This window comes from Stegostoma tigrinum, chromosome 18 (genome assembly GCF_030684315.1).
Source record: "Stegostoma tigrinum isolate sSteTig4 chromosome 18, sSteTig4.hap1, whole genome shotgun sequence".
Classification (NCBI taxonomy): domain Eukaryota; kingdom Metazoa; phylum Chordata; class Chondrichthyes; order Orectolobiformes; family Stegostomatidae; genus Stegostoma; species Stegostoma tigrinum.
This window is the reverse complement of record NC_081371.1, coordinates 59607185-59634678: the sequence shown is the minus strand read 5'-3', so window position 1 is coordinate 59634678 and position 27494 is coordinate 59607185. Positions and strand designations below refer to the sequence as shown.

Here is a 27494-nt window from a genome sequence, read left to right as displayed (position 1 = left end):
CAAAATAAATACATTAATGGCTTAAACATAGGATAACGGGTATGGTCTTATAACTATTACAGAACATAGTTACGAGGAAATCAAAGTTAGGAAGTAAATATTCAGGAGTATGTGACTTTTTGAAGGGACAGGCTGGCAGGAAGGAAAGGAAGGTGGGACGGCTTCATTGGTACAGGATGGAATAAGTACAATGGCAAGAAATGAGCTTGGATTAGAAGGTGTAGACTCTATACGGGTGGAGGTGAGAAATAAACAGTGAAAGAGACACTGGAGGGAGTGTTGTATAGGCCCCTCCAACAGTGTCTATACAGTAGTGCAGAGAATAAATCAGGGGATAATGAGGGCACGTAAAAAGGCTGCACATTAATCCTCGGCGGGGGGAGGGTCTTTAATCTTCATGGATATTGAGATAGTCAGATTGGTGGGGGGTAAAGAATTCATACAATATATTCAAGACAGTTTCTCAGAACGATATGTTGTGGATCCAACCAGGGATCAGGCTGTGACCATAACAAAGGCCATTGGAACTTTTAAGGGAAAATTGGAGAAATCACTGGAGCAGACGACTGAAGTAGAAAGTCTTCAGGAGAATGATACTGAGGTGGGAACCCTCAAGACGTCTAAGAAGTCAATCATTCAAAGCACCATAGCACACATGGCTTGGGCCAAGAGCTGGAAGGTGGATCCAAAGTAGATAGGTGATTGATTGCAGGTACAGGCACAATGGGCCGAAGGGCTTCCTTCTATGCTGTAAAAGCTCTATATCAACATATACTGAACAGAGTGGAGGGGGTGTACTGAAATGCTTCTCTCTGCTCCTACGTTGAAATGTTCAACCAGCGAGCAGGGTTCATGGAACAAATCGGGATTTTATTCTAAAAAGAATAACATTCACAAGGTGAAATTGGGAACATATTCCACAATATGTGTGGAAAGAAACTGGTCAACGACACCAGCATTGCAACTCATTTATAAATAGTCCAGTATGTCTGCAGTTTATCCCTTGGTAAAATAATTCCAAAGGCCCTTTTATGGTCTGTCACATCAACAGCTGAGAATAAAACACAACAACATGAACCCCGCTGGAGATTATCTGGAAAACAGAGAAGTGTTGTAAATAGCTAAAGGTATGACCTCTTGAATACTGTGCTGTACAAGCATGAAACACAATTAGAATCGCTGGATTCCCATAGGGATTGAGGCAACTGCTTAGACAAGACTGGAAGATGATCTACAATTTCACTTTGGCTGTCACTGAGGTGACGCACAGTCTCATTTGTTCCCTGGCACCCATCCACTTGGTGACAATAGGAATGGAAGCAATGGCTGCCAGGCTTGGCTGGGTAAGTTGTTGGGGGTGTGAGAATGGGTAGTGGGGGTGGGGGGGGGGGGGGGGTGGAGATTTGAAAGAGAGGTCCCATTGCTTATTGAGCTTGGAGTGGGGTCTGGGTATTGGGGCAGAATCTGGTCCAGCCTGTTCAGATTCCAATCCAAATTCCATTAGCGGGGAGAGAAGGAATGAGACATCCATTCACACACGTCCTGCACAATGGGCCCACTGAGCTAAGAGAGGCCTGATGGTCCTCTGGGACTATGGCAACTTTTTTGGAGAGATACAAGAGAGCCCGGGGTGGGAGCAATCCTTTTCCTCACAGAGGGTGGTGAGTGTCTGGAATGGGCTGCCAGAGGTAGTGGTGGAGGTGAATACAATTTTATCGGTTAAGAAGACACACGGATGGGATATGGGACTAGTTTCAGTTGTGAAAACTGGGTACCATGGGCAAGTTGGGCTGAAGGCCTGTTTCCATGCTGCAGACTTCTATGACATCCTGGGAGATTCCCTGGGAATGCTGCTGCGGGTGGTGTGGTCAGCGAGCTGGCAAGTTCAAATCCTGTTGAAAGCCCAATAGAGGCTCTGAGATAAAAGCCATCATTCCCAAGACACAGAGGGACTATCCTCAGGGAGAGCAGAACAACGAACATCATTGCTGGACCACATCAGCTACCATGCCAACAACAGTTGGCAGAATGAGACAGGAGAGGGGTTGGGACGTGGTGAAGGTCTGATAGATCCTTTCCATGCAGTGCAGTCTGATGATCTGCCACTATCACGCCATGACATCTAGCTTCAGGAATGTAACGTTGAGATGCCGGTCACATTGTAGGGAAGATTTCAATGAGATTTTATTACAGCACCTGGTAACCATATATACCCAACAATCCCAGGCACTAAGCAATCTGGAAGTCGTGAAGCACAGTCCCCTTGGAGATCCTGGAAGGTAGCTGGATGGTAACCGTTCCATTTAAAAGGAGAGGCGGAGAGAAAGCCAGCAATTACAGACCAGTTAGTCAGAGGATGCTAGAGTTTATCGTAAAAGAGTCAACGGCTGAGCAGTTGGAAAACAGTGAAGGGTCAGATATAGTCAGCGTGGGTTTACATAAGTCAAAACATGCCTGGCCAATCACATTGGCCTTAGTGTGATGTCAGATACATAACTGAGCATGTGTGAGGTTTCGAGTTGGCGGTTTCAGTGAGGGTGGGAGCGATAGGGGCAGCTGCCAGCCTGTGAAGAGAAGAGGGACTAGAAGCCAGGGATTTGGAGGGTGTGGGGGGTTGGGGGGGCAAGGAAAGCACAGCACCTGGGAGGGAGTGGCACAGGGAGGGTCCAGGAGCTCCCCTCCTCCTCTATCTCCCTGTCTGTCTCCCTTCTGCGATCGCCTCCACAGGTCCCCCCACCTCACATCACACTTGTCCTCCCAATCCAACTCCCTCTATTCCATCCCAGCCCAACAACTTTCCCCCCTTCCTCTCTCTCCTGCTGACCCCTACACCCCATGTCTGACTATGGTCACATGTTGCCATGAGGCTAGTTTTTCATTCTAGGTTTTGTATTGAATTTCTTCTCATTTTAAGCCTAAATAGGTGATCCCTTCATAGTGAGACTGTGACCCTGAATTTTAGGCTCCCTAGGCAGCAGAAATAATTTCTTATTGAGCAATTTATAAATTTTACATGTTTCAATTAGATCGCCTCTTGTTCTTCTACACCTCAAAGGATTTAGACCAAGTCTACTCAATCTGCTCCTTAAGACCACAGACCATAAGAAATAGGAGCAGGAGATGGCCATTCAGCCCCTCGAGCCTGCTCTGCCATTCAGTAGGATCATGGCTGATCTAACATTCCCCACATCCACTTTCCTGCCCTTTCCCTGTAACCCTTGAATCTCTGACTGATCAAGAATCTGTCCATCCCAACCTTAAGTATACACAAGGCCCCTGCCCCCACTGCGCCCAAAGGTCTCTCTGTGGTAAGAAGTTCCAAAGACACACAACCCTCTGAGAAAAGAAATTTCTCCTCATTTCAGTCTTAAATTGTGACTATGCCCTCTGGTCCTAGACTGTCCCATGAAGGGAAGCATGCTCTCAGCATTCACCCTGTCAAGTGTTTCAAAACAACCTGTAGGATCCCTCATCCCTGAAATAGGCATGTGCAAGTTTTATTGCCCTGCGTTCAAGGCAAATAGATCCTTCCTTTAATAAGGAAACCAAAAGTGGGCAAACTACAGTCGCTTCTGATATAACACGGTAGTTCCATTCTCGTGCGTTCCCACGTTATAAGGAAATCACACAATAGCCGTGCCTTTTAGATCAATGGGACTGGAATCCAATCAGTTACAGCCAATACAGGGGAAGGAAAGTTCACAAAATAAAAACCAAGAGAACTGCGGATGCTGTAAATCAGGAACAAAAACAAAGTTGCTGGAAAAGCTCAGCAGGTCTGGCAGCATCTGTGAAGGAGAAAACAGAGTTAGCGTTTCGGGTCCCATGACCCTTCCTCAGAACTGAAAGGAAAGTTCATGTTCTGCGAATAGCGGTCTAAATTCTTCAAACTGCATTAAAGCCAATTTGCATTGAAGAACCAGGTTATAGCAGAACCGGCTGTACCCCCGGGGTGTCAGCTAATGTTATTGTTATTTGACTTCTTTACTCTAGCCCTGTAAACCCTTTACACTGGGGGCAGCATCTGAGCTGTTATCTTTTTTGTTTGATACAACATGCTAATTTTCTGTGATTTGACAACAGATCCCTCCAGACCCATGGTAATGTGGTTGACTCTTAACTGCCCTTTGAAATGGCTGAGCAACACACCCTGTTTAAAGGCAGTCAGGGATGGCAACCAGTTCTGAGGAACGGTCACCGGACCCAAAACGTTAACTCTGTTTTTTCCTTCACAGATGCTGCCAGACCTGCTGAGCTTTTCCAGCAACTTTGTTTCTGTTCCTGATTTACAGCATCCGCAGTTCTTTCAGTTTTTATTAATGATCTCTTACAACTGTGTTAAGATTGGGAGCTCAGCCTCCCAGTGGAAGGAAGCATAACATGAGGTCCCGGAAGCTGAAATGTTCACTGCCACACCCAGTTTAATCAGGACCCAATTAACCAATTAGTGCCAACATCCTTTCTACAAAAGACAGGCTTGCATTTATAACATGCTGTGTTCCACATCCCAAGGTACACTGCTGCCCATGAAGTATTTTTTGAACGTGAAGCAATTGTTGCAAAATCTGAAACATGACCATCAGTAGAGAAGATGATGTTTGGTACACTTGCCTTTATTAGTCAGTGCATTGAGGAATAGTTCTGGGTGTGAGTTTGCTCGCTGAGCTGGAAGGTTAGTTTTCAGACGTTTCGTCACCATTCTAGGTAACATCATCAGTGAGCCTCCGATGAAGTGCTGGTGTTATGTCCCGCTTACTATTTATCTGGTTAGGTTTCCTTGGGTTGGTGATGTCATTTCCTGTTCTTTTTCTCAGGGGATGGTAGATTGGCTCCAAATCAATGTGTTTGTTGATGGAGTTCCTGTTGGAATGCCATGCTTCTAGGAATTCTCGTGCATGTCTCCGTTTGGCTTGTCCAGGGATGGATGTGTTGTCCCAGTCAAAGTGGTGTCCTTCCTTATCTGTCTGTAAGGATACGAGTGATAGTGGGTCATGTCGTTTTGTGGCTAGTTGATGTTCATGTATCCTGGACAAACTGGCAGAAAGCTAGCCACCAATGTAGTGTTTGTCACAGTTCTTGCAAGGTATTTTGTAGATGACGTTCGTTTTATTTGTTGTCTGTATAGGGTCTTTTAAGTTCATTAGCTGCTGTTTTAGTGTGTTGGTGGGTTTGTGGGCTACCCTGATGCCAAGGGGTCTGAGTAGTCTGGCAGTCATTTCCGAAATGTCTTTGATGTAGGGGAGAGTGGTTATGGTTTCTGGGCCCGTTTTGTCTGTTTGTTTGGGTTTGTTGCTGAGAAATCGGCGGACTGCGTTCATAGGGTACCCGTTCTTTTTGAATACGCTGTATACGTGATTTTCCTCTGCTCTGTGTAGTTCCTTTGTGCTGCAGTGTGTGGTGGCTCGTTGGAATAATGTTCTAATGCAGCTTCGTTTGTGGGTGTTGGGATGGTTGCTCCTGTAGTTCAGTATTTGGTCCGTATGTGTTGTTTTCCTGTAGACGCTGGTTTGAAGTTCCCCACTGGCTGTTCGCTCTACTGTGACATCTAGGAATGGCAGTTTGTTGCTGTTTTCCTCCTCTTTTGTGAATGTTATGCCAGTAAAGGGTATTATTGATGGTCTTGAAGGTTTCCTCTCATTTGTTTTGTTTAGTGATGACAAAGGTGTCATCCACATAGCGGACCCAAAGTTTGGGTTGGATGATTGGCAGAGCTGTTTGTTCGAGTCCGATATCAGGGTTCTTAGCAGAGGCAGTAATGCAGAGACTCGAACAAACAGCTCTGCCAATCATCTAACCCAAACTTTGGGTCTGCTACATGGATGACACCTTTGTCATCACTAAACAAAACAAATTAGAGGAAACCTTCAAGACCATCAATAATACCCTTTACTGGCATAACATTCACAAAAGAGGAGGAAAACAACAGCAAACTGCCATTCCTAGATGTCACAGTAGAGCGAACAGCCAGTGGGGAACTTCAAACCAGCGTCTACAGGAAAACAACACATACGGACCAAATACTGAACTACAGGAGCAACCATCCCAACACCCACAAACGAAGCTGCATTAGAACATTATTCCAACGAGCCACCACACACTGCAGCACAGAGGAACTACGAAGAGCAGAGGAAAATCACCTATACAGCGTATTCAAAAAGAATGGGTACCCTATGAACCCAGTCCGCCGATTTCTCAGCAACAAACCCAAACAGACAAAACGGGCCCAGAAACCATAACCACACTCCGCTACATCAAAGACATTTCAGAAACGACTGCCAGACTACTCAGACCCCTTGGCATCAGGGTAGCCCACAAACCCACCAACACACTAAAACAGCAGCTAATGAACTTAAAAGACCCTATACGGACAACGAGCAAAACGAACGTCATTTACAAAATACCTTGCAAGAACTGTGACAAACACTACATTGGGCAAACTGGCAGGAAGCTAGCCACAAGGATACATGAACATCAACTAGCCACAAAACGACATGACCCACTATCACTTGTATCCTTACATACAGATGAGGAAGGACACCACTTTGATTGGGACAACACATCCATCCTAGGACAAGCCAAACAGAGACACACATGAGAATTCCTAGAAGCATGGCATTCCAACCGGAACTCCATCAACAAACACATTGATTTGGAGCCAGTCTACCATCCCCTGAGAAAAAGAACAGGAAATGACATCACCAACCCAAGGAAACCTAACCAGATAAATGGTAAGCGGGACATAACACCAGCGCTTTGTCGGAGGCTCACTGATGATGTTACCTAGAATGGTGACGAAACGTCTGAAAACTAACCTTCCAGCTCAGCGAGCAAACTCACATCCAGAACCTCAACCTGAGCTACAAATCTTCTCAAAATTGTGGAAAAGTGTTAGGAGGTCATGTCGCAGCTGTACAGGACATTGGTTCAGCCACTTTTGGAACACTGTGTGCAATCCTGGTCTCCCTGATATAGGAAAGATATTGCAAAACTTGAAAGTGTTCAGAAAAGATTAAGAAGGACATTGCCAGGTTTGGAAGATTTGAGCTATAGCGAAAGGCTGAATAGGCTGGCCTTATTTTCCCTGGAGCGTCTGAGGAGTGATATTATAAAAGTTTATAAAACTGTGAGGGGCATAGACACGGTAGCTAGCCAAGGTTTTTTCCCTGGGGTGGGGGGAGCCCAAAAGTAAAGGGTATAGGTTTAAGGGAAGAGGGAACAGATTTATAAGGGACCTGAGGGGCAACATTTGCACACTGAAGGTGATATATGTATGGAATGAGTTGTCATAGGAAGTGGTGGAGGCTTGTACAATTACAACATTTGAAAGGCATCTGGATGGGTACGTGAATAGGAAGAGTACATGAATAAGAGGGATAGAAGGGTTTAGAGGGATATGAGCCAAATGCTGGCAAATGGGACTAGATTAATTTGGGATATCTGGGTTGGCATGGACGAGTTGGTCTGAAGGATCTGTTTCCATACTGTACAGCTCTATGACTCTACCTCATAAACTGCAAAGTGACGATGACCAAGTAACTGTTTAGGTCTAGTTTATTGATGGATGAAGATCGGGAGGACACTGGAGACAACGCTCCTGACTTCCTTCAAAATAATGGAACCATTTAAAGCCACCTGGAAGGGGAGAGGGAGACTGTAGGCAAAATACCATGGATGCTGGAAAACTGAAACAAATAACTGGAGAAACTCAGCAGGTCTGTCAGTACCTGTGGAGAGAGACACAGAGTTAACACTTTGGATCTTATATGACTCTTCTTTGGAATTTGAAAGGCATTCGAAAATAGGTTATTTTATACTTTTGACAGAGGTGGAGGAGTAGCAGAGGGAATGGATGGTGTAAAAGCCCAGTGCCCAAGACAATGAAGGACAGTACCTCCATTTTTCCAGCATTCCTCTGCTATATTTTGGGAATACCAGCCTAGACTTTGAAGCCAAGACTCTGCAGAGGGACGTGTCCCCACATGACCCACTGACCAATCAGAAACACCCACCGTCCAGTGAGAGACCCCGAATCCTCAAGCTTACCTTGGAAGTTCCAGATCAGAGACCATTAACTCCATTAACTGAAACCAGGGAGCAAGAGCTTGATGAGAGGTTAACCAAAAAAGAAGCAAGAAAACACTTCAGTAGAATAGGTGTTCCTTACCCTGGTGTTTCTGTCAAAGGATTCCTTCAGCTGCAGATGTTTCCCGGCTTTGCTTGCAAGGTCCAACCATTTCCCCTTGAACCACTTGCAGTTTGGTTTCCGCAAAAGGTCCTTGGCTTCAATTTTTGCCACAAAAGAGATATCCTCACCTTTAAAGAGAGCATTAGCAACCTGATTAAAAAGTTAAGTTCAAAAACCAGCTTTCTCCATGGTAGTTCAAGTTGGTAATTCACTGGCAATGATGAGCTCTTCAATGTCTGAACACATTGACACCATGAACAGTTGAGCAGCGATGACAAAGAAGATCCCATTCTAAGCTCAGTTTTATGAGGTCAATTGTTGGTTGTGTTCATAGGGGATTTCATTGTCACTGTGTTATGGAAGGAACAATTGGCCAGGAATACTTCCCCTGGCTTATGCTCAATGAATGGATAACAGTAAAGGAAAAGGCAGGTTTCACTTTGACACCCTCCAATGTATGTATAAAAACTTAAGGATGCCTTATTTTCAAACAAAGGGATGTGGAAATCCAGAATTCTCTCCCTCTTTATTCTCTGGATGCTGGGGATCACCTGGAATTTTCAAGAGAGAGAGATTGATAGATTTTTGGCAGATAGCAATGTCAAGGGGTGTTGGATCAAATTTGGAGGACACGATACGAACAGAAATTGCAGGACAATTAACATTGTAGTTGATCAGAGTACAAGTCAAATATTCAACATTCTGCTCATTCAGTAGAAAAACATGGAAATTTGATGACAAAAGAATTGATGTTCCCTTGGATTGTGTTACTAGGGTTTTGGCCTATGAAAATGGTTACAATCCAGATACCCAGAACAATACTTAAAAGACCAATAAAGTAACTGCAGCAAATGACTGAAAAACCTAATCTCTGGACAGAACAAAGGAACTTGTTTTTGGACAGTGTCTCCCCATCAACTCCAACAGGGTACACGACTCCTCTCCCCCAGAGTTATTTAGTACTGATCGAGTACCCGAGATTGGAAACTCACCAACAGTGACGGTCCCGTTCTGAGGTTTCTCGATGAACAGGGTGGACCGTGTCGAATCATCAAGTTTAGCAAGTTCCTCTGTAGCTGCTTCGCCACAGGACCATACTGTCCGTCAAGAAAAACAAAACCAAAAGGCACGGATCAGAATTTTGTTCACAGGCCCAGTCAGAGATAGTCCTGTCTGTTTTGTTCACTCTGAACTCCTCAAACCACTGTGTTAAATACAGGTTAGCTTTAGGATTGGACACAATTTCAGTTTGTTGCATTCAGGGGAATGTTGGTTATGGATTGTGACACTTATGGGATTGTGGTTGAAGGGAATGAGTTTGAGAAAGGACCATATCATGTTATTGTTACAGTGCCCTGAATGAGATGTTTGATGTTCACACAACACCAGTCATACAGCAATTGTCAACACAGATATCGATGCATTCTATTATCCCAAATACAAAGCAAGGAATTCTCTGTCGAGGATGAACTACAGGTTTGTTTGTCATTTAATGGCAAGTTGCCAAATGTTTCAGGGAGAGAGATGGCAGCTGGGTTTGCAGGGCGCTGTGGATGAGGGCTTTGCAAAGTGGAGGTGAGGAACTCGAGTAGGGCCAGGAGCTAGAAATTTGGGGTGCTGAGCTCCAATGCAGCAATGGACTATCCCCTCCTGTGCCCTCATTGATCCTCACCATGGTCACCACTTTCTCAACCTTGCCCCTCTCCTGTGGTGCGGTGCCCCTCAGGCTAAACTCACCATTGTCTCATGACAGAGTGGGACTATGGTAACTTTAGCCTAACCTAGATCTTCTCCAACCCGTTTACACAGGCTTCCAGTTCTTACTAAGGTCTCATTGACAGACTCTGTCAGCACCAGCACATCTCAGAATTGTCTGCCATCTGCTTTTCCTCCATGAACAGCAATACCACTGCTATAAGACAGCATATGGTGGGAATCAAAAATAGCTGAGACATTTTGAATGCATTGATATGCTCGTTGACAATGCGGTGAAGGTGCCATGTCAAGTGGTTCAGAAGCAGACATACCCGAGTCTTTCCTGGCCAATGCAGAATCGGAAGGCTTTTCATCTGTTTTGAAAACAGGGAGTGGTCAAAGTGACGATTTGAGAAACACAGGAAATTCCAGCATTCACACGGGTTAGAGGGAGGGCTGCCAACCCTGGAGTTGGATGTGATCCTGGAGGTTCTATCACGTGAAGCGCCCTGTGCCACCTTGTGCCCATTCAATTGGTTCATTGGCATGTCCCATCCATCTCCCCAATGGTACAGCAAAGCAAACAGCCTGTTGGTAATTTCTCCAGAATTTTTCGTGTTTGCTTTAGCATTCATTATTCACACAATTTTACATCATCTCTCATTTGCTTCACAGTTGAAGGGGGAAAGTGTCTCAAATTTTGTATAAACAATGTACAAGTTTATTTTTTAAACGTAATTTTCTTTTTCCCAACAATTTCCTGTCAATTAATCTTGAACTCCTCAAGATTCCCAACCAAACCTAGGAAGCTGGCAATCCTAATTAGGAAGGAATACTCTGACAGTTTGGTAACCATGAACTGTGTGATCATGGTAGTGTCCTCATCTCTGACCCAGAAGGCCTGGGTTCAAGCCTCCCCTGTTCCAGAGGTGTGTCACAATATGCCAATACAACTTGGTTAAAATAATGCTCTGGGTGCTCTTTAGGCACAGTGGTAATATCCCTGCCTCTGGGCTAGGAGGACCAGGTTCAAGTCCTTCTGGCTCCTGACCTCTCTTGAATAAGTTGATTAAAAATACCCAAAACCAAATACTCACCTCAGAACCAAAGAGGACCTAGTGAGCAAAAAAAAAGACATCTTTACCCTCAACCTCAATTTCTTGATAATAAAATGTGAGGCTGGATGGACACAGCAGGCCAAGCAGCATCTCAGGAGCACAAAAGCTGACGTTTCGGGCCTAGACCCTTCATCAGAGAGCTCAATTTCTTTCCTGTTTTGCCCTCTCTGAAGGAACTGGTTGTCGCAGAATCCCTACAGGCCACTTAGCCCATTGAGTCTGCAGCAGTTCTCTTTAGAGCATCCCACTCAATCCCTGTCACCTCACATTTCTCATGGCTAATCCACCTGGCTAATATATCCCTGGACATGACGGGCAATCTGGCATTTGGACTGTGGGAGGAAACCAGAGCAAACTCTTCACAGACAGTCACCTGAGGGTGGAATCAGACCTGGGTCCCTGTCACTATGAGGCAGCAGAGCTAACCACTGAGCTATCTTGCTGCTCATGTCCTTGGATCAAAGGAAGCAGTGTGTCATTTATTCTACACTCTTCTGGAACTTTCCTTCATCTTTGGTGTCCTGGCAGATACTGACATAATCTACTGGGTATTCTGAAAGCCCAGCTCTTCCAGTTGTTAGAGGCTAAATGCAATCCTGACTCTTAAACACTTTCTAACAGGGTTTAACAAGCCCCTCAAGGTATGAACACTCCTCAAAAACCTCTGGGAAACTAACAGTATGAAGTAAATGCCAACCACGACAGCGTTACTCATGTCTCAGCAGACTGAAACTAACAGAAAGAAATCTGGGAATATTTTGTATACTTACTAATCATTATTAGTTAGTGATTGCCAGAAACATGCTTGTATTTGTAATAGTATCTTCCATTTCCTCATTTCTCTCCAAAGCATTTCACAACCTCTTAATTGTTTTCACATTGTCTAAAATTAGGTGGAGCTGCCAATTTGAGCAAACCAAAGAAACAGCAACGAGATAAGGACTAGCTAATCTGTGCTTAGTAATGATTAATAAAAACAAAATTGAAAGTGCAAGAGAAACTCAGCAGGTCTGGCAGTGTCTGTGGAGAGAGATGCAGGGCCAACACCTTGAATCTGATACCACTCCTGCTCAGAACACCAGACGTCGATAATGTTCTTTGAAGGTCAAAAACTGGCCAGGAGATCAGGACACTCTCAACTGTCTTCAAAATTACATTGTGGGGATGCTATCTGTCCATCTGAGAGAGTAGATGGGGCTTTGGCTTAATGTCCCATCAGAGAATATAGAGGATCCAGGCAGTTAGAGACAATGCTACTGGATCATTGATCCAGAGGCTTGGACTAATAATCAACTGGATCGTTTAGAAATAGGGTTAAATGAAAATACAGAGGAGCCTCTGAGATAGGCTGTTATGTAACTGTGACTTCAGTAGTCATGTATGTGTACTATGCTAGAAGATCAGAACATGTTTATCCCAGAACACGATGCTCTGTAGCTTTCCTGTCATTGTCAACAAATGATATTCAAAAGTTCCCTAGAGGCTTGGCCTGAGCTAGTACAAAGGCCCAAAAAAACCAACTTAACAGCAAGTCTGCGCTTAAACCTTAGCATGGGAATTTGAAATTGGTGTGAGGATTCAGGGGTTTAAGAAAAACTGGCATCAGGATCTTCTGTTTTTGTTGTTGGCCATGTGCACTAAACCTGAAGGAACTGCGGATGCTCGTAAATCAGGAACAAAAACAGAAGTTGCTGGAAAAGCTCAGTAGGTCTGGCAGCACCTGTGGAGAGAAATCAGAGTTCATGTTTCAAGTCTGGTGACACTTCCTCAGAACTGATGGTTGCTAGGAAAAGCCGAGCTACCATGATTTTGGAGGAATGGTCACCAGACCCACAACATTAACTCTGATCAGAGATAATGGGAACTGCAGATGCTGGAGAATCCAAGATAATAAAATGTGAGGCTGGATGAACACAGCAGGCCAAGCAGCATCTCAGGAGCACAAAAGCTGACGTTTCGGGCCTAGACCCTTCATCAGAGAGGAGATGGAAAAAAAAACCTCTCCCCATCCCCTTCTCTGATGAAGGGTCTAGGCCCAAAACATCAGCTTTTGTGCTCCTGAGATGCTGCTTGGCCTGCTGTGTTCATCCAGCTTCACACATTGACTCTGATTTTTCATTACAGATGTTGCCAGACCTGCTGAGCTTTTCCAGAAACTTCTGTTTTTGTTGTTGGCCATGTACATGTTGGATTGTTGACAAAGCCAGTGTTCTTTCCAGAAACCAGCCTTATCCAGCCTAGTCCATACGTTAAACAGCCATATTATAAAAAAGACTTAGAGCCACAGAAGGGCATAGGGTCGATTTATGAGGACGATGCCAGAAATGGGTGGGTTTATGCATCAGGAAAGGTTTGACAAGCAGAGGCTCTCTTTTCTTATAGAAAAAGAGACTGAGGGGTGATCTAACACAGCCTTTAACATGATTGAAGGTTTTGATGGACTGAATGCAGACAGAATGGTCCCCCTTGTGGGCAGGAGCAAAGCCAAAAGCTGCCACTTTAAGAAGCCCCACAGGGAAATCAGCAGGAACATATTCACCCAAAAACTGGTGAGAATTTGGAACTCCCCTCCCACAGGGATATCTGAGGCAACTGCATTTAAAGGGAAATTAGATGAGTATATGAGGTAGAAGGAACAGATGGTAGACCTAGGTGAAGGAAGATGGGAAAGGGTTCAACCGATGAAGAACTACCAGTATGGACTAGTAGAGCCAAATGCTCTGCTCGTTCCTATGTAATCGCATGTGATGTCACCATTGCTGATTCTTACTTGTCCTCTGAGGTGGCCAAACAAGGCACTGCTCCAAAGAATTCAGGGCAACTAGGGATGAAGAATAACGGCCAGCCTTGCCAGCGATGGCCATGTCCTGAGAATGAAGTAATAAAAGAGAGAGAATAAGAGAGACCAGAGGAGAATGGGCATGCAGGCTGCTGTGGCTCAGTGAATAATACACTCACTTCTGAGTACGACAGCTCTGGGTTTACTCCTGGACCCGACTCTCTGATGAAGGGTTTAGGCCCGAAACGTCAGCTTTTGTGCTCCTGAGATCCTGACCATAAAGGTCGCTGACTTTTGCTCAGTGTTGAGTGAGATGTCACCTTTCAGACAGATCTTAAACTGAGGCTCTGCCTGCCCTCTCAGGTGGATACAGGAAGAGTCCATGGAACTGCTTTGAAAAACAGCTGGAGTGCATAGGCCTGACTAATATTTATCCCTTGGTCAGCGTCAATCAAAAACGGATGCTTTTGATTACCAGAGAAAGTAGGAACTGCCAATGCAGGAGTCTGAGATAACAAGGTGTACAGCTGGATGAACACAGCAGGCCAAGCAACATCAGAGCAGCTGGAAAGCTGGCGTTCGGGTCTGGACCCTTCTTCTGTCTGGCCTGGTGTGTTCATCCAGCTCTATCTGCTTTTGATCACGTTGCTGTTGGAGGGAGGTTGCAGTCCCTCCCACTGACTGTCTCTGTTCTAACAGTGACGACCACTTCAAATGTGTTTCATTGATTGTAAATCACTTTGAGATGTCCAGTGGTTAGGAAAGGGGCTATATAAGTGCGATTTTTATTTCATCTGTCACAGGGAACAAGTGACAGCATCAAAACTGGCATGAGATTCTCAATGGGGGTAGAAATGTTGCTCGTCTTTTCATCTCCATGCAGCTAGAAAGTGACTTCCTAATAATGTCACATGCCAGTGATCTCAGAATGCCAGAGCAAATATTCGACCCATATCAGTGCAATATTTCTTACACGTGGCAATGGAGTTTCCCACAGAGTGGGGTTTGGGTCTGCGAGTGAACTCAGCCCATCTAGCTCATCCAGTGAGGGAATTTTTTGTTATTTTGTGTGTTCATGGGATGTGGGTTTCGCTAGCTGAGCCAGCATTAAATGCCAATCCCTTAGTGTCCAGAGCGCAGTTAAGAGTCAACCACATTGCTGTGGGTCTGGAGTCACGTGTAGGCCAGACCAGGTAAGAATGGCAGTTTCCTTCCATCAAGGACATTAGTGAACCAGATGGGTTTTTCCGAAAATTGGCAACAGATACATGGTCATCATTAAACTCTTAACTCCAAATACTCATTTAATTTAAATTTCACAACCTGGCATGTCCCCACAACATTATCTGGTCTCTGGATTAATAGTCTGACCAAGCCATTGCCTCCCTTTACAATACTTTGTCCAAGTAATAAATCAAACTCAAACTCAAGCGCTCTAACAGTTTCTTAAATTTTTCCAGGGTTTTTTGACTTGTTCGATGTATGCAGAGAGTTTTCCAGTTAGTCATCATCATTTCTGTGAAGAATTGCTTTGTTGCTCAACTTGTCCCCGAACGCAATTGGGCTCAGTCAGTGTTTGAGCCGTTTAATATTCCCGAGTTCTCTTTGTGTCCTTCACTGGAGCTGCATTTTCAGTGGCCTAGATTCTGAGCTTGGGTCAAGTTCAGCTTCAGAGGTGTCAGTTGGTCATTCTTCTCCCGGCATCAGGTTTCCATCACTGTTGAGGAAATGCTCTGGCCCCTCAATCTCTGGGATCAGTGGAGAACAGATGAGTTTGAGCCTCTTGTATTTTACCAGACAGCAATCCGTCGTTCCCCATTATTTGAGCCCACTCTGAGGGAAACTGCAACCCACAACCTCTACCACCACCTGCAAGTTTCCCTCCAAGCGACTCACCATCCTGACTCGGAAACATATCGCTGTCCCTTCACTGTCACTGGGTCAAAATTCCTGAAATTCCCTCCCTAATGGCATTGTGGGTCTACCTAAAGCACATGGACTGCAGTGGTTCAAGAAGGTAGCTCACCCCCACCTTCTCAAGGGTAACTAGGGATGGGCATATATTCTAGCCCAGTCTCCAACACGTACAATTTCCACATGGTGTAATTCTTCAAATTCTTGGAGTAAAGTGCCTGCAAGTCACTCAGAAACATATAAGTCAAGCTTGTGATCAACAGTGTTAAGTACCTTAGGACGTCAGTCAGTCATGCCAGCTGCCCACCTTGTGACAATCCAGTCAATAAGAAATAAACTGAACATTGCTCTAAGGAAACTATCAGATATAAAGTCACCACACACTCTCTACAGTGTGGACAGGTGCCACGTCAAACTAGATCTGAACAACAGGGGATTAAATCACAGCAGAGAGGATGTGAAGAGATAACAACAGGCCATCTGAATAAACAAACCTCCAAATCAGTGAATTTCATCCCCTGAAATCACATGTGAATATCAGAAAGTGATAATTACAGAGCAGATCTAAAAAAAAACTGCTGGATTAGAAACCACCTTGGAGAAATCTACAACATTTTTTCTTTAACCAACATCACCAAAACTGTGCTGGAAATTTTGGCTAACGTTAAGATTGATAAGCCCCCAGGGCCAAACCAGATTTATCCTAGGTTGCTCCGGGAAGCGAGAAAGGAGGTTGCTAAGCCGCTGGCGAAGATCTTTGCTTCCTCACTCTCCATGGAGTCGTACCGGAAGATTGAAGGGAGGCAAATGTTGTTCCTCTTTTCAAGAAAGAGAATAGGGAAATCCCTGGAAATTACTGATCAGTCAGTCTTACGTCTGTGGTCAGCAAGGTTTTGGAAAGAATTCTGAGTGGTAGGATTTATGACTATTTGGAAAAGCATAGTGTGATTAAAGGGAGTCAGCATGGCTTTGTGAGGGGCAGGTCATGCCTCACAAATCTTACTGAGTTCTTTGAGGAAGTCACGAGACAGGTTGACGAGGGTCGAGCAGTGGATGTGGTGTACATGGACTTCAGCAAGGCATTTGATAAGGTTCCCTACAGCAGGCTCATTCATAAAGTCAGGAGGTATGGGATACACGGTGATTTGGCTGTCTGGATTCAGAATTGGTTGGCTGACAGGAGGCAGAGAGTGGTTGTAGATGGTAAGTGTTCTGCCTGGAGGTCAGTGCTGAGTGGTGTCCCTCAGGGCTCTGTTCTTGGGCCTCTGCTCTTTGTAGTTTTTATAACTGACTTGGATGAGGAGGTTGAGGGGTGGGTTAGTATGTTTGCTGATGACACAAAGGTTGGAGGTGCCGTTGATAGTATCAAGGGCTATTGCAGGCTTCAGTGAGACATTGACAGAATGCAGAGCTGGGCTGAGAAATGGCAGGTGGAGTTCAACCTAGATAAATGCAAAGAGATGCATTTTGGAAGGTCGAACTTAAATGCTGAATATAGGATTAAAGGCAGGATTCTCGGCAGTGTGGAGGAACAGCGGGATCTTGGTGTTCAAGTGCATAGCTCCCTCAAAGTTGCCACCCAAGTGGATAAGGTTGTTAAGAAAGCATGTGGTGTTTTGGCATTCATTAACAGGGGGATCGAGTTTAAGAGCTGCGAGGTTATGCTGCAGCTCTACAAAACCCTGGTGAGACCACACATGGAATATTGTGTCCAGTTCTGGTCGCCCTATTATAGGAAAGATGTGGAGGCTTTGGAGAGGGTGCAAAGGAGGTTTACCAGGATGCTGCCTTGACTGGAGGGCTTGTCTTACGAGGACAGGTTGACTGAGCTCAGACTTTTCTCTCTGGAGAGAAGGAGGAAGAGAGGTGACCTGATCGAGATGTACAAGGTAATGAGAGACATGGATAGAGTCAATAGCCAGAGACTTTTCCCCAGGGCAGGATTGACTGCCACGAGGGGTCATAGTTTTAAGATGTTAGGAGGAAGGTATAAAGGAGATGTCAGAGGGAGGTTCTTCACCCAGAGAGTTGTGAGCGCATGGAATAGTTTACCAGTGGTAGTCGTGGAAGCGGAGTCATTAGTGACACTTAAGCGACTGCTGGACATGCACATGGACAGCAGTAAATTGAGGGGAATGTCGGTTAGGTTATTTTATTTTTGGATTAGGAATATTCCATGGCACAACATCGTGGGCCGAAGGGCCTGTACTGTGCTGTACTTTTCTATGTTCTATGTTCTATTGAAACAAAATTATCCAGACATTTCTTAATTGCTATTTGGGAGCTTACTGTGTACAAATTAGTCGCTCTGATTCTCAGACAAGGACTGTGACCGGACTTTAAAAAAACCTAACTGGCTGTAAAGAACAGTGGAATGTCCTGCAGTCACAAACAGTGATATAGAAGTGAAATCTCTCAGTTCTACACCGGCAATGAATCATGCAAACACTGGCCTTTCTTACATTGTATCACAGAAAGAACATCACAGCTGCAAATTGTTCCCAGGCTGGGAGAATCTCTCCTATATTTAAATGCTTGACCAGGTCCTGGAATGTGACTGTCAGAGCTATTCAGAGCTAGTCTGAAATGCTTCCTCGCTCTCTTTCAGTTTCTGTGACTGCTTAGGATTGTGTTATACATCTGACTGGATCAGAGACACCAGCCAGCACACAGTCATCTTACTCTGTTTGATAAGATTTACCGCCATATTCTGCCTCAATGCCAACTCTTACCGAGAGAGAAACAGAAAGAGAAAACATACAATCCCTTTCAGGGCGTGTGCAACTGAGTTTGAGCCGGTTTAGGGGTAATTGTGTCTGAATTCTCCGAACACTCCGCGAGAGCAGCTTAGTGTGTTGGACAAGTTCAAGTCTTGTCCTTGGAAGATTTGAAATTAGTAGAGGATGGGGATAGTAAAGGAGGTTACTCCTGGCCTGACTGGGCAGGACCATATGAATGCAGCTTTGAAATGAACCCCGTGTGTGTGTGTAAGTGGACAATGTGTGTATGTGTGGGAAAGCATGTGTGAAAGACTGAGGGTCTGCTGGGCTGTGTTTGTGTTAGAGACAGAGACTGAGGGACGGTGAGGGAGAATGAGAGAGAGATAGAGAGTGAGGGAAAGTGAGAGAGTGGAAGAGATAGAATGAGAGACAGAGAAGAAGGATGAGAGAGAATGACAGGTGTTTAGTGAGGGAGAGTGAGATAGAGAATGAGAGACAGAGAGTCAGGCTGACAGGGACAATGAGGGACAGGTCGTCAGAGAGAGTGAGAGACAGAAAATGAGAGACAGAGACTGAGGGAAAGCAAAAGAGAGAGAGAATAAGAGGAGTGCACTTATGAGAAAGAGTGTTGACAGAGTCAGAAAGATGAGTGAGTGTGCGAGTGAAAGCCTGAGAGAGTGAGAATGTCTGAGAGTGTCTGAGTAAAGCAGAGTACATGAGAGAGAATGAGAGACTGAGAGCGAGTGAGAATGAATGCTTGAGCGTAGATGTGAGAGGAGCGTTTGAGAGAGTGAGGGTAAGAGTGTAAGATAGACTATGAGAGAGAGACTGAGAGAAAGTCTGGGAGAGAGTTTGAGAGCACAAGAATGTGAAAGAGAGTTGAGAAAAAGAATGTGTGTTATAGGGTGTGGTTATTAGAGTAAATGTGCTCATGTGGGTGCACTGTGTACTCGAATGCAGGCGTACAATGTGGGACTCTAAAGTATTGACTTATGACATATTTTAAATCATGAAATATTTATTCTTTGCCTGAACAACATTTATTCAAAAGCTCGTTTTGCGAAAGGAGTTTTCGGTTTGTCTGCACAGAGTGCCCTTCCCCTTCCCATGTCTGCTTAAATGGGGAAGCGTACTGGCTCTTGCTGCTTCGAGATTCAAGAACCGGCCTTTTGTTTTTGGATTCTTGTTTGTAACAAGCTGGTCATGATGGGCTTGGGCCCAGTGAGTGAGCCACTGTGATTGGGTTATTTTAGCCCAGTCTAGTTGGGGTCGGTTAGCTCAGTTGGCTGGTTAACTGCGCCGCTGAGTGATGCCAACAGCTTGGGTTCAATTGGCACACTGATTATGGCTGCCATTGAGAATCTACTTTCTTTATCTCTCCCCTCGCCTGAGGCATGGTGACCCTCAGGTTAAACCACCATCAGCTGCCTCTTTAATGAGAGAATGAGACTGTGTGACTTCACTGCCTGGCCACTGCATTTACCTGCTGCCTTTGGTGAGTGCGATACTTTGGAAAATTAAATTAGGAACAAAAAAAGCAGTTTGTTTCTCAGGTCACACCTTGAAATTACATGGTGGATTTTTTAAACTTAGTGTTTTTGTTTTCTCCTTTAGTTGATTTTAAGTAGAGGATCAGTCAATAAGTGATGGAGTCCTGACAAACATACTTACCCTGGATATCACTAGGCAGTTGGACAGTAGGAACTTCTTCTGCTAAAAGAAAAGAATTTTGGAAAACACATATACCGGTTCAATACGGTGACTGAATTCAGATTAAAGAGCTTTTTTACGGAGAGACCCTTTAAAAGAAAATGCCTCATTAAGATCTAATAACTCAGGGTCAGACTATCTCACACTCACTCTTTCATTCCCCTTAGTCTCATGCACTTCTTCACTATCTCTTCCTCTCTTTCTCTCTCTTTCAGTCTCTGTCTTGTTCTCACTCTCTTTCACACAAACTCTGTTTCTCTCTCTCTAACACACATGCACTGGTTCACTCTGTTGCCCCTTCATTACCTCTGTCTCAATTTTTCCCTCTCATTCCCTGTCTCACATATACATTCCCTCTTTCTTTTTCTGTCACACATATACACTCTTTTGATCTCTCTCTCTTTCATTCCCTCTTTCTCTCAATCTCCCTATCCCTCACATTCTCTGTCAAACATGCACTCTGTCTCTTTCTCTCTCACACACACATACACTCTTCCTCTCTCACATACATGCACACTCTTTCCCTCTCACATACATGTACACTCTTTCTCTCTCACACACACATACACTCTTTCTCTCTCTAATTCTCCAATCTCTCTCCTTCTCATTCTCTCACCCATCGACTCTTCTTACCTTTTCATTTTTTGTTCTCTCTCCTCTCAATCTTTCTGTCCTTTTCATTCTGTCATATACACAAACAAACACACACACTAATCACCTCTCTCTCCTTCCCATTCTCTCTCTCCTCTCCCTCGCTCAGATAGACTCTCACTTGGGCAATCTGGGAGTGTTACTTGGTTGGGGAGTACTTGGTGAGTTCTCGGTCTCTCTCTCTGCAAACACACAGTGCACAGATGCCGCAACAATTCAATAAAAAACTCTTGAATAATATACAGAAGTTGACACAAGTGGGCCACACATGTGAGGATTGATAGATGAAAATGAGGTGGGGATTACATAATGCATGACACAGACTGATAGAATTACTTTTTTTCTAATGCAGAGATTACATGAGGCACCATTCCTTCTGGACTTTGGCTCACACCATAAATCTACCAATCAAAATCAAGTCAAGTGTGTTTATTTACCAATCAAGATCAAGTCCAGTCACAAATATTGTTATCCAATATTGTCCCCAAGGTCTGTTTTATAATTCCCACACTATAACCGTGCTAACTCAAGTCCAGACTCAAGTCCTAATAATCAACGTCAGAATGGACTAGATGGACCAAAGGGACCTGTTTCTACAGTGTTAATTCCATTTCATAATTTAAGCATTGAGGGAGACCTTCACTTTCCCATTTACAACTGACACTATATTGTGGGATGTGTTACCTAATTTTGTACTTCTCATTTTGACATCATTCCTGGTGACTGATGTGTAGAGAAACTTAATCCCCCCCCAACCTTTTGTCACTATAAACAAGATGTTTATACCTATTCACTGTGAGACTATTATAGTACCTTGTCAGTCAATGTGAAGGTCCATTTGTACACTAGAGACAGATTTATCACTAGAACATTCGATGTGTGAAGTCCATAAACAGTGGAGTCCTATGCGGAGGCTGGTTTACTTTACCACAAACGGAGTTGTGGAAGAAAATTCTTCGGTGTTCTTCCAATCCTCCCTGTGTCAGTGTCTAGGCTTCCTCTAGACTGGCAGCCTTTATCAACGACTCCGGTACACCCCATGACACTCTGATGGTCCCTCAGGTTCAAATCTCCCTCAGAAGACCTCCTCATCAAAAATTCACGCTCCTCAGTGTAACATCCAGCTACAGATCTTCAACCTTCCATCTCTGCTTGCATGTTGTCCTCAGAGAGAGCTGTCCACTTTAGTGAGCTCCTGACTCTACAACTTACAGTCTTTTGCCTTTCTCTTGATGGTTGTTAACAATGTTGATGAAGCTTTGTCAAAGGAAGGCATATGATTCACCGAGTTCAACATATTGCAGCTTTTGTACAAATTATTTCTGCTTAGTGGTCATTCTAGTTCACTTTTTGTGTAGGGTAAATCTGAGAATCTGACAGCAGACCCTGATCAGATAATTTTTGTTTCAGAACCAGGTGTAAACTTAATCCTTTGGATGAAATGGATGAAACAAGCAACTACTACAAGTCTGATAGCAATAAACTGTGCATAAGATAATGAGCAGGTTTGATTCAATAGTGAAAATAAGTAACTAATATCATCTCTATGTGGCATGAGTTAATGACACTGTAGTTATCAGTTAATGCATGACATCAGCTAGAATGTGACACACCCACACATATAGACATGGATCAAGCTGTGGTCTAACCTCCTGTCATTGATGATGTTGCTTTTGTTGGTTCATCTTCACCTTTCTCAGCAACAAGTCCATGTTCTGAAGACATGGAGAAGCCCTTGGAAAGTTAACATGACACAACATACACAGGGACACAGAATACAGTATCCACATCCACAGACACATGCATATCCACAGACATGCACATAGTCACAGACATATGCATATTCACAGACATGAAATTGCACATAGATCAAATCGATCAACATGCAACAATGAACACTCTCAATATGCAAAAACAAAACACACTCGAGGCTAGTGTTTCTTGGAGACACATTTAAACTATCATTCAATTCCAAAACTCCGCATTGCCAGGGAGGGATTAACACACAAGCCACTTCCCAGCTAAACACAGGTTGCAGTGAATCACAGAATTAGAGAGTTGTTATGGTGCTGAAGGAGGCCATTCAGCCCATTAGCTCTCTGAATGAGCACTATGATTTAGCGCTATTCTCTTGCCTTTTCCCCATAAACCTGAACATTGTTTTGGTTCAATAATTATCTAACGCCCTCACAGATGCCTCGATGGAACCTGCCCCAGGGACTGAAGAGGGAACGTGGATGGACAGGGCTGAATGATGGATGTACTTACTTATACTCCAATCACAAGGTCACATTCATGAGCAGGACAAACAGCTGATTCTCAACACTTATCGAGACCCATCAGCAATAGGTCATTTGGCACAGCAACAGCCAAAGATTAGTTGTATGCACCTCAGCGGAATCAGTTTCTTGAAGGAGTGTTTCACAATTTCTGTAGTTAAGATCGTTGCCTTAAGGTCATCAAATGTCTTAATCGAAACTGGATGTCTCCATGAGGCTGTGTAAAAGAATTGGATTCAACCCGAGGTACACCACATTCTTCACTCTGTAAGTTTGGAGTGGATGTGAAATGGTTTCTACATCAGCATTAACTGTTTGAGTCGGGACTGACCACCCCCTCTCACTGCAGAATCTCACTCAATTTTGTTTGGTTCTAGATCAGGCTCCCATTCTGAGTTTAATCCATTAGGACTGGGGAGTCAGTAGATGGGAGCTGACACTTCTTTATAACAGGGTTTGATTGTAACCACAACCCATCCAGGTCAATTACAGAAAAAAACTGTGCGGTCTCCATGCAATTTGGGGTGATTCACTCCAGCAGAACCTGCTGGAAACAGAACCATTTCCAAGTCTCAAATCACAATTTAAATGGGGTGTTGAAACTGACTAAACAAACTCAGCTAACCCGAGAGCATCAAGGCTAAAATAAGCCTCTCAATTCCAATGAAGCTCTTCTGGAGAAAGATGCTCCATCTAATATTGCCCTGCAGAACATGACTCTCACTCCATCATTTCAAGTACACTTTCTGGCTATTGGGGCTCAATTTAAGCTCTTGGGTATAAACCAATAGATTTCATTGAGTTAAATTTGAGCTTCTGGACTCTGGCTTGCAACTCTGACTTGAAATCAGAACAACAACACATCAAGGCTACGAACCTTAAATGAACCTGTGAGAAAAATAAGTATAGTACACAGTTAGTCACAGTGCAAGCTGCATTCAGTGCAGCTAATGCCCCTTCCCTTTGGTTGAGTGTACAAGGGTTGATTTCCACTCTTTCAAGGTGAGCTGTTTGCTGTGAGGTTCAAAGACACATTAGAAGGACAAACAAAGGAGTGACAGAAAAATACCAACATTATTTGCTGTGGAGAGTGACACCAGTTAGTTTAAACCAATCTGAAAGGAATGATCCACAGCGATCTAGTCTCATGCTAGTGTGATCTACAGGATATTAATAGGCTCAGCACATGTACCACCAGAAGAACATTGCACTAACCTGCACTATTTGCTGAGCCATCCTCTTTTTGTTCTGAAAACAAATTAGGTCATTATTTTATCATCAGATGTAATCCATACGTATACATTCACACTAAATACACATTTATAAAACAAATACAACCTACAATCAAACCTCCAATTACATAGGAACATGGTAGAGCAGAAAACATCATTTTGGTCCATCTCATCTCAGAACACATAGATCCCCCTCACTGATGTCGCCAAATTGATTTCCTCACGAAATTCTTGCCTGACCTCTTCCTGACCCGTGTCAGCCTGATCACCCTCCTGGGAAGAACATTCTTGGAGCAGCCTGCTACATTTGTCCCAAGATGTTGTCCCTGGTTCACTGCACAGCTATCTCCCACCTTCAAACCAGGAGTTTATGGGTTTAGCCCACCTCTAGAGTTCGGAGCACACTGGCTGGCACTCCAGTGTCAATCCGAGGGAGTGCTGCTCTGTCTGCAGTGCTATCTTTCAAATATGTGGGGCCAGATCCAAAATCTTAACTGAATGTAAAAGATCCCATGGCACGGTGCTGCAGCAGAGTACACCCTGATGCCAAAAGCCCTTTTCCATCAAAATCTGATTTAACATTTTGATTGCTGTGACTAAAGATCATAAAGACCATTCAACATAGGAGCAGCATTAGGCTTTTCAGTCCATCAAATTCAATTCACCACCCAGTAAGATCAATAATCCTCAATCCGTTTTCCAACCTTTTCCCAATAACCCTTGATTTTCTTATTGATTAAAAGTTTGTCTATCCCCATAATACCACAAGAAATAGGAACAGCAGTAGGCCATTTGGCCCATCAAGCATTCTCTGCCATTCAGTGGAATCATGGCTGATCCAACATGCCTCACATCCACTCTCCTGCCCTTTCCTGTAACCCTTGATTTCACGACTGACCCGGAATATATTATAGCCTTTAAATATATACATGGTCTCTGCCCCCATGGCTCTCTGTGGCAAGCAGTTCCAGAGACTCGCAACACTCAGAGAGAAGAAATTCTTCCTCATCTCAGTCTGAAATTGGTGCCCCTTTATTCTGAGGCCATGCCCTCTGGTCCTAGACTCTCCCATGAAGGGAAACATTCTCTGGGCATTTAATCTGTCAACCCCTTAAGAATCCTATATATTTCAATTAGATCCTGTCTCATTCTTCTAAACTCCAGTGTGTAGGGTCCCAACCTATTTAGCCTTTACTCATAAGACAATCCCTCCACTCCAGGGACCTACTCTGAACTGCCTCTAATGAAATAATATCTCTCCTAAATTAGAAGGACCAACAATCTTGAATATAGTATATATGTAAACTGGGTGCCTCATCTCCTTCAATACAACATCAGAAGTCACACAATACTAGGTTATGATTCAACAAGTTTTTGTCACCTGACAAAGGAGCAGCGCTCAGAAAGCTTGTGATTTTGAATAAACCTGTCGGACCATAACCTGGTGTTATGTGACTTCTGGACGTATCCACCCCAGTCCGACACCGGCACCTCCACAAGAATAAGTTATTGTTTGTAAGCTGTTTCTGGATATTCCGACATATGAAGAGTGTGATATCGGTGCAAGTTTAATTCTAGTAAAGTGTTAATACAAAAATCCGCTTTGTATGTTGATAATCCAGTAAATAATTTATCAAACAAGTCTTTCTTTTTAATTGTGATTATTTTCATTCAGTAAACAAGATTGTTTCAAATTAACAAAAGAACTCAAATGCTGTCAAATTTGAAACAAGAAACAGAAACCACTGGGGATAATGAAGCAGGTCAGGGAGACTCAGAGTGGGTTCTGGAGGTCAAAGAGTCCCAGGTGACAACTCCAGAGAGAATCTCAGGTTAACATTTGTGGCAGAACCTGCAAAACTAAAAGGAGAGCTTGTATTTTCATAAAACTGGAGTGTAAGAGTCATCACCACAGACTCATGGAGGTTTACTGCCTAGAAAATGGCCCTTCAGCCCATCCAGGCCATGCCAGGCAAAAACATCCACCGAACTATTTTCCATTTAACCCATATTCCAGCATTTGGGACTTATATACTTTGGTACCATCTGTGTACATCTAAATACTATTTAAATGTAATGAGGGTCTCTGAGAGTTAGCAAACAAGCAATACAACACATCATCCAAAAACAGGGACAGGTTCTTTGATAAAAACAGAAGTTACTGCAAAAGGTCTGGCAGCATCTGTGGGGAGAAATCAGAACAGGTCCATTGGTTGAATGACCTGCCAACAGTTCAACAGAGCTACCACCAAATGAACTTAGCTGTCCTTGCCCTCAAATCACAGCTTGCTAACAATGCAGGAGGTGGACAGAATTTCAGTCTTTATTATAACAGAGCTGGAATACAAGAATAAGGAAACCTCACTGTAATTGTTTGGGGAGTGAGCACACTGGTAGAACATTGTAGAACTCTGCTCTCCTGTCTAAAGACATACTGAACTTCACAGGGAAGGCCACCTAGAGAGATTCCTGCTTGAGATAATTTTCCAGTGGGAAGTGATTGACCTCCTTTCTCCAGTGTTTAGGGGTTTTCGCATCGGAACATATCAAATTCTGAGAGAAGAGAGATAATGGGAACTGCAGATGCTGGAGAATCCAAGATAACAAAGTGTGAAGCTGGATGAACGCAGCAGGCGAAGCAGCATCTCAGGAGCACAAAAGCTGATGTTTCGGGCCTAGACCCTTCATCATAGGCCCTCTCTGATGAAGGGTCTAGGCCCGAAACATCAGCTTTTGTGCTCCTGAGGTGCTGCTTGGCTTGCTGTGTTCATCCAGCTCCACAAATTCTGAGAGAACTTGGTTAATTGGTGAGAGTTTTCTTGCTCTTGTTGAATGGTGGGGAGTTGGGGGGTTTGGAAATTGAAGTGATAGTTTCAAGATAAAGGGCAGGCTGGTAAAGTCTGAGATAGAGTGTGAGTTCTTCACGCAGACGGTGGTGTGTCTTTGGACCTATCTGCCTCAGAGGGTTGTGGAGGCTCTGTTGTTGTCAAGGCAGAGATTAATAGATTCTTGGTCTCTTCCAGTCTCAAGGGATATGGGCAATAAGGTGAGAAAGTGGACTTTGAGTAGAAGGTCAACTGTGATGATCGAGGGAGTCATGTGGCCTACTTCAGTTCTCATTTCTTAAGTTGAACAACGTAGTTTTGATTGAGCATAAATAAAATACGATCCAGTGATGACTGTAAAGGCTCGATGGATTGAATGTAATACC

The 27494-nt window shown here is 44.0% G+C and overlaps 1 protein-coding gene across 6 annotated transcripts in view; it reads right to left on the bottom strand.

Moving 5' to 3' along the window:
- Positions 1 to 27494, bottom strand: part of mybpc1 (myosin binding protein C1) — a 145042-nt gene that overhangs the window by 69254 nt on the left and 48294 nt on the right. For 3 of the 6 annotated variants that reach the window (XM_048549406.2, XM_048549404.2, XM_059652575.1), the window contains exons 4-8: positions 24267 to 24299; positions 22422 to 22487; positions 10213 to 10254; positions 9178 to 9282; positions 8165 to 8313 (exon numbers count right to left, since the gene is read on the bottom strand). In XM_048549406.2, the coding sequence (XP_048405363.1) occupies positions 8165 to 8313; positions 9178 to 9282; positions 10213 to 10254; positions 22422 to 22487; positions 24267 to 24299 (395 nt within the window). The remainder of the gene's footprint in view (positions 1 to 8164; positions 8314 to 9177; positions 9283 to 10212; positions 10255 to 22421; positions 22488 to 24266; positions 24300 to 27494) is intronic. The other 3 variants (XM_048549405.2, XM_048549408.2, XM_048549409.2) reach the window with 3 other exon arrangements.